General features: G+C 63.4%; 1 protein-coding gene across 1 annotated transcript; it reads right to left on the reverse strand.

Moving 5' to 3' along the window:
• Positions 1-617: 617 nt before the first annotated feature.
• SHKBP1 (SH3KBP1 binding protein 1) lies at positions 618-6,441 on the reverse strand (the record flags this gene model as incomplete). Its single annotated transcript, XM_085324495.1, has 16 exons — positions 618-1,550; positions 1,758-1,890; positions 1,986-2,164; positions 2,393-2,489; positions 2,624-2,779; positions 2,914-3,084; positions 3,314-3,430; positions 3,554-3,641; positions 3,722-3,837; positions 4,040-4,230; positions 4,347-4,437; positions 4,538-4,708; positions 4,885-4,965; positions 5,105-5,237; positions 5,395-5,440; positions 6,388-6,441. Coding segments are annotated over 16 exons (2,371 nt in total), but the record flags the coding sequence as incomplete, so codon positions are not given.
• Between the last annotated feature and the right edge of the window lie 401 nt (positions 6,442-6,842).

Below are 6,842 nucleotides of genomic sequence, written 5' to 3' on the forward strand. Positions count from 1 at the left end.
CCCCCCCCCCATGCTGTGCATTGCAGCCGGTGCTCCGGCATGGGGCAGATCCAGTGCCGGTCCCTGGCGCGGTGGGACGGTCACTGCCCGGCGCCCCTTGATTTTACAGGTACCGACACAGGAGCCGGGAGCAGAGCCCGGAGCCCGAGCGCCGACCCTCCGGAGCACCGCTGCCCCCGTGCTGGGGAAAGAGCCCAGGCGTCCGGGCTGCTGGCACCCACCCGCCTCCCGGGGGCCCAGGTGTCCGGCTCCCGGGCCTCCTCTCAAAAACGTCTGGGAACGCCGAGCGGGACCAGGCTGGCTGCACGCGTGGCCCTGCCGCCCAGACGAATGCGGCCGGGTCCTGCTCTCCTCCCCACACCGGGGAGGTGGCGATGGATCCCCAACAYCCCCGGGGAAAAGGGGCACGAGCTGACGGTCTGCTCCGTCACAAGAGTGAGGGGCAGCTGCAAGGGGCAATCGTGCAGGCAGGCAGCACATTGCAAGCAGCAGCAGCACCGGCTGAACGCTGCCACCTCTGCCCCTGCCCCACTGTGGGGGGCTCAACTGTGCCCAGGACCCTCCCTACGGCTGCCCCTTGGGCTGCTGCAACCGGCCACCAAGAAACAGGCTGCGAGGCAGATAGGAAACTGGGTATATACACGAGGAACCCTGAAATTCCCGCAGGCAGCGGTGCCTGGGCCCCGGAGGGACCAGCTTATTGCTAAGTGTGCTTTGGCATGGGAGGGGGCAGATCCCCCTTGCCCCCCCCCCCCAAGGCCCTGCAGAGCCCAGAGGGCAAGGGATCGGGCAGAGATGAGCCCCRGCAAGCCCAGAGCAAGGGCACTGCCCATTAACACCTTTCCACTTYGGAAGAGGGGGAAGAGCTGCAGTCCCAGAGTCCCCAAGTCTGTAGATGGGGGAGCACCAAGTCCCAGCAAGGGGGGTGGAGAGCAGGGGACCCAGGCGTCACCAGTGTCCCATGACAAGGCTGGCATGGCGGGGCTTGGCAGTCCTCCCCTCCTCAGAAGGAGGTCTCGTTGAGCCGGGACTTGGGGGCCGCCAGTGGGACGATGGGGAAGCTGTCGCCAGCGGCAGAAGGGCTCRTGGGGGGTGGCCCAGGCAGAGCTGGGGGTAAAGTCCTGATGGCAGGCGTGGGGCTGGTGCCGGGGGGCCGGCGCAGGGGGGGCCCGGGAGGACGCACCTTGCCTTTGCCCCCAGGCCGGGCAGCCTCGAGCTCCGTGGCGTGGCTGAACCTCCTGCTCTCCAGCTGGCCAAGCTCACTGGAGCGGGCAAGCTCCTGGCATCTCTCCACGAAACTGCCCCCGCCCCGTGGCCCGGGGGGGGCCTGGGGGTCCCCATCTGGGCCAGCAGCCAGCCGCCTGCAGCACGGCTCCAGCACGGACAGGGAGCTGTCGCTGCAGGGCAGGGAGCTCTGGCTGGCCGAGAGGGCTGGGAACACGCCGAGAGTCTCGYGGAGCTTGGGTGGAGGCAGACTGGCATGGGAAGGGCCCGGCAGCACGCCACGGCCCGGCTTCTCCCGGGTGCCTTCGCTCCCCTGTGACTGCAGGCTGCAGAGAAGATAGAGGGAAGCGTGAGAGGGCATGACAGAGCTCAGGAGGCTTYGGAGGTGCTCGCAGAAGCCGGGAAAGCCCCAGCACCACTGTGCCCCAAAAGCAGGGGCAGGATGAGGCCAGTCTGGGGGCGAGCCCAGGACTGGGAGCAGGTGGCTCTGTCTGCCCTGCAAGTCCATGCACAGGGTCCAGGCTGGTCTGTACCTGGTGATGGAGGCCCGCGGGGTGCTGGAATGGGTGAAGGAGCCGGCAGGGCTCATGTCCGGGGTCCGGGTCAAGGCCAGATCACACTGTTCCAGCTGCTGCAGCAGCTCCTCTTCYGTCAGGCCTCCAGCTTCTGAAAATAGAGCAAGGCACAGCGAGGACATGGCAGGAGGGCAACAGGGGACAGGGTAGAGAGGAGAGTGATCCTGGCTGCCTTGTCCCAGGTACCTGGTGGTTTTCCCAACATCTCCATGGCAGTGGTGAGATCCCACATTTGGATGCTGCCGTTTGCATGGCCCGTGAAGAGGTAACGGCGGGGGCGGGAGCCGATGCGGCTCGAGCCTTCGCACTCGTGCACCATGAAGGCCGTGATGGCTGTGCCGTCCACGGAGCGCACCTCGCAGATCCTGCGGGCACAGCTCGGCTCAGCCCGTGCTGCAGCCAGGGAGTAGCAGCATCCAGCAGCAGTGAAAGTCTAGACGCCTGGGTCCTCCCCCAGCTCTCAGAGGGGTGGAAAGGGGGCAGGTCTGGGCCCACTTCTCCCTCGCACCGGTGCTCAGGGGAGAAGCCAGCATCAGCTGCAGCAACTCGGGGAACCCCTAAGGCAACTGCCCCTCTGGCTCGGCTCTACTCACCTCTTGCCTGTGGATGACAGCCGCACGAAGACCTGGCAAGCGTCTGGCACCACTTTCTGGATGAAAACCTGCTGGTCATCACGCTCTCCAAAGGGCCCTGCTAGGACAGCTCACATCAGCMCCCACCCCACAAGCCCAGGGCAGCTGGGGTGCAGTAACCAGAYGCTGCCCCCATCCAGCTGGGGACCAGGTCCCTTGCAGAGGCGACGGGGCAGGGASCAGGACCCTCACCGATGTCAGTGCCAGCACTGCAGCCTGCGTGGCCATCGATATCTTCCAGGGAGAGGATTTTGAAGGAGGCCAGAGGAGTAGAGCCAGGCTGCGTGGAGATCATCCCACGGAACCGGGTCACCGTCCAGGTACGCACATGGTTGTTATCGGCACAGACTGGAATGAAGCAGGAGGGCAGAAAGGGGTCAGCAGACGGGCCGCTCTGCTTCATTCAGTTCCCTCACTCACAACCCACGGCTCCCTGCTAGCTCCCCATGAGCCTCCCATCTCCAAGTTTTYCCAGCACCTACCGGAGATGAGGTGCTTCTCCGACAGCATAATCTTGGTGACGGGGCTCCGGTGCACCGTGAAGGTCTGGAAGAGCTGGGGGCCAGAGCCCACAGTCTCAGGGTGCTGCACAATGACCCGCACAACCCCTGAGCTGGTGCCATAGGCAATCTCGATCCAGTTCCCGCTGTCACCTGCGGACACAAAGGATGGCAGAGCCCAAACACCCCATCTCTCCCTGACACCCCTCCCTGGGGCAGAGGGCCTGGGTGCACCCAGAGCCCCTTTGCAGAGACTCCCAGGTTAACTGTCCGGCTGCCCCAGAAGCAGGTCAGGAGTCGACGCCTGGGGCTTCACTGGGACCACACAGAGGTGGGACAACGAGCTCTCTGGGCAGGGCTAGGTGCAATGGGGAGCCCTTACTGCTCTTGGGCGTGAGGTAGACACTGAGGGCCGTCACGGCATCTTCAGAGGGGTCACGGTACAGCTCTGTAACCAGCAGGTCGTTGTCTTTCATGCGCAGGGGAAACTTTTGCACATCTGGGAAAAGGAGAGACTTTGCCACTCTGTGCCATCTCAGATGGTCCTTGCTGACGCAGGCAGTTTGGGAGCTGGGGCTACCCAGAGCCTGAGCTGTGCCCACAGGCTCTCTTTGGTACTTACCCACGTAGTAGATGGAACCATTGTTACAACCGAGGAGTAGGAAGGTGCCAGCTGCATCGTAGCTGTTAATGGGGACGACATCCTGAATCTGCAGGAGGGCAGAAAGCAGGGATCCGAGACGTAGCACAGAGCCGTCTTGGACCCTCCCACAGAGCCTCCCACACTCACCTGCCAGTGCTTCGTGACGGCGTTCCAGACACCGATCTTGCCTGTGTGACTGGTGGCAATGAGCTGGTTACCCACAAAGAAGAGGGCCTCCACAGGGACTCCCAGAACGAAGACGCCTGGGAAGGGAGAAGAGCCGTGAGGTGGACAAGAGGACCAGGGAGAAGAACYTTTCATCCCAGCTCTCAGCTGAACTCTGAGGGATAGTAAGCACCTAAACCTGCAGGCTTAAGGGAGCAAGAATTGGGTCCTGGCTGAGATGAGGTCTGTGAAGGCCAAGAGAGCTGAACAGGGCTGTCCAGGAGCCCTAGTGTTGCTCACCGATCTCACTGCCATTGCCATCAGCCTGCAGCGCCCAGAGGATGATCTCGCTACAGGAAGCCACTGCCACCATCTTGTCGTGGTCACCCAAAGACCCGCCGAGCACCTTGGCATTCAGCGCCACGCGCTCAATCACCCAGTCCAGCCGCGGGCTGGAGAACACTTGCTGCCAACCTGATGTTTCCTTCATCCTGGAGCAAGGGGAWAAGTGGGGCTGATGGCTAAACCAGCACCACGCTGGGGGGAACACAAAACCAGGGACAGGTGGGAAGACAAAAGAGGTAAAGGACCCTGGTCCCGCATCTACCTGTAGCAGACGAGGAACTGGGCGTAAGCCACAGCGATCCAGTTGTGGTGCCCACAGACAATCCGGACCATGCCTGGGTCGCTAGCCGTGCCTGGTGCAGACACACGGACAGGGCATGAGCGCATGCTGCAGAGCCAGGACAGGACTAGACGTTCTGGCTCCCAGCACCCTTCCCCAGTGCCTGTCCGTACCTGCAGCCAYGGCTCGGTCTTCCAGCAGGCGCCCCAGCAGCCCGGCATTGCCCAGGKTGGGCGGCATGGTGTTGCTGCGGCGTACAGGGGCTCGGTCGACCGTGCTCTGCAGGCGAGCGGCGATCTGGGGCCCTGCAACGCTGTGGCGGTTGCGCCGCTTGGCTGGGAACACTGTGGGCGGTCACAGGGTGATGCTGAGGCCTCCAGCAAACCCCTTCCCTGGGAAACCCACTGAGTGTGGCCAGCCACCCCTGCTAACTGCTTCCTTGGGGGCTCTTAGCCCTTCTCCCCACCGTGGGGTTGGCACGTGCTATCCCCCCCCCACCTCACGCACGGCTCAGCCCTACCTGGGGGTGGCAGGTACCCGTTGAAGAGGACACTCCCACAGGACGACCGATCCAACTCCTCTCGCAGCTGCAGGCGTCGAACTGGGGGCGAGGTAGAGACGGAGCCATGAGCCCCTGCCGCCGGCCCTCCTCCCTGCACAGAGCCCCCCACTGCAGGGAGCTGCCCCCCAGCCTGCACAATCGCCACGTGTCAGCAGAGACCCCCACCAAGAGCTATCACCTAGCGGGGTGATGCCGTAAAACTCGGCCTCGTGCAGCAGCAGCGAGATGCTGACGCCCCGGGGGTCGAGCTCCTTGGTCCGCAGGAAGTTGAGAATCGGGGCAAAGACCGTGGGGTCCCGGTCAATGAAGATCTGGGAGGAAGAGAGCAGGTTGCCAAGAAGAAACTCCTGCTATAACCCCCAGGGCACATCAGTCCTCAGGAGCCAAGCCTCGCTGGGCTCTCCCCGGCACCCCGCTACATCTCGCTGCAGATTAGACCCGCCAATGGCAGGAGAACGGAGAACTCACCGCTCCCGTCTCATCCTTCAGGGTGGAGATGCGCCCGCTCAGGAGGCTGCGGGTTGAACAGAGTGGACAGGGGGTTTGTGCGCAGAGCTCAGCYGCTCCCCTGGGCTCCAGCCGTGCCTGGGGCCCTGCGGGGCCTGATGCTGCTCACCCCGCACTGGGCACTGCACAGCCCCGCAGAGGAAGAGTCCCTGCTGCGAGAGCTGCTCTCATCGGGCGTAGAGAGAAGGTTCGTCACCTCTTTGCAGCTGGGGGACGTGGGCTTCCCCCAATCACCCCCCAGCCCAGGAAACAGCAGCACGTACAGGTGCTGGCAGGCTCAGCAGACCTCTCAGAGCCTCTAACCAGACCATCAGACCAGACACAAGCGCTCTGGAAAGCTCAGTCCCTGAAGAAAGAAGCAGCAGGACCTGACTAACTTGGGCTGTTTACAGCAGCCCCCCATGGCGGGGGAGCAGAGGGAGCGCCCAGGGGAGGAAGCCCTGAGACAGCAGCAGTTACAATCACTTGCTCCGAGCGGGTAACCTTCTTCTGCTTGTGCCACTTGAGCCAGGAAGATTTGTCTCCTGGCAGCCAGCAACCAACTGAACCCATTTACTGGGATCAGCCCCCACCGGAGAGCCGCAGGGCTGCTCCTGGGAGCGAACGGCTAGSACGCCTGTGTCCAGACCGTGCTGCSGGGACAACGCGTGACGGGAAAAGCCAAGACTCCTCTGTGACCTTCTCTTAACGCTGACCTGTGGCCAYGTGCAGGTACCTCCATTCCCCCACCACTAGTACCAATGGGGGAATGTTAATTAACAAGATCGGGCTAAATACAACCAAAAGAAGCATCTGAGAAGTTTCCACCCCCCTAAAACATTCTACAGGGGAGATTTCCAAGGTGCCAGCCCTGTCCACGCTGCATAGCCAGGCTGCATGAGCCCCAGCCCCGGCAAGCCGGAGCCCTCTGGGGTGTCTGAGCTGTCGGGGGAGTGGGGCGCCCAGCTGCATCACCTGGAGAAGAATGAGTCCGAGATCCAGGTCAGCGTCTGCCGGGACGTGCTGAACCTGTGGGCAAGGGCACAGGTCAGAGCAGGCCCAGAAGCTCGGGGGGGGGGGGGTCCAGAAAGACCCCTGGGGGCAGGCACTGGAAAGTCTAGAGGGGTCTGGGGAGACCTAAGGAGCCTGAAGGGGTCCTGGGGGGTGGGGGAGACCCAAAGAGTCTGAGATAAGCCAAGAGTGGCCCAGGGGGAACTGGAGAGACCCAGGGAGACCTAGGTTGGGACAGGGACACCCAGGGGCAATGCAGGAGGGACCTGAGGGGGCTGGGGAGACCCAGCGGAGTCTGGGGTGGGGGGAGAGGGATGGGCACGAGAGACCTGAGAGGCCTCCCAGGAGACCCAGGGGGCTTGGGGCAGTCTGTGGAGACCCAGGAGTGACCTGCGGAGGATCTGAGAGACTGGAGAGGG

The sequence above is a fragment of the Rhea americana genome, unplaced genomic scaffold, assembly GCF_003343005.1.
Source record: "Rhea americana isolate MKP2758 unplaced genomic scaffold, rheAme1 scaffold_911, whole genome shotgun sequence".
NCBI classification, from domain to species: domain Eukaryota; kingdom Metazoa; phylum Chordata; class Aves; order Rheiformes; family Rheidae; genus Rhea; species Rhea americana.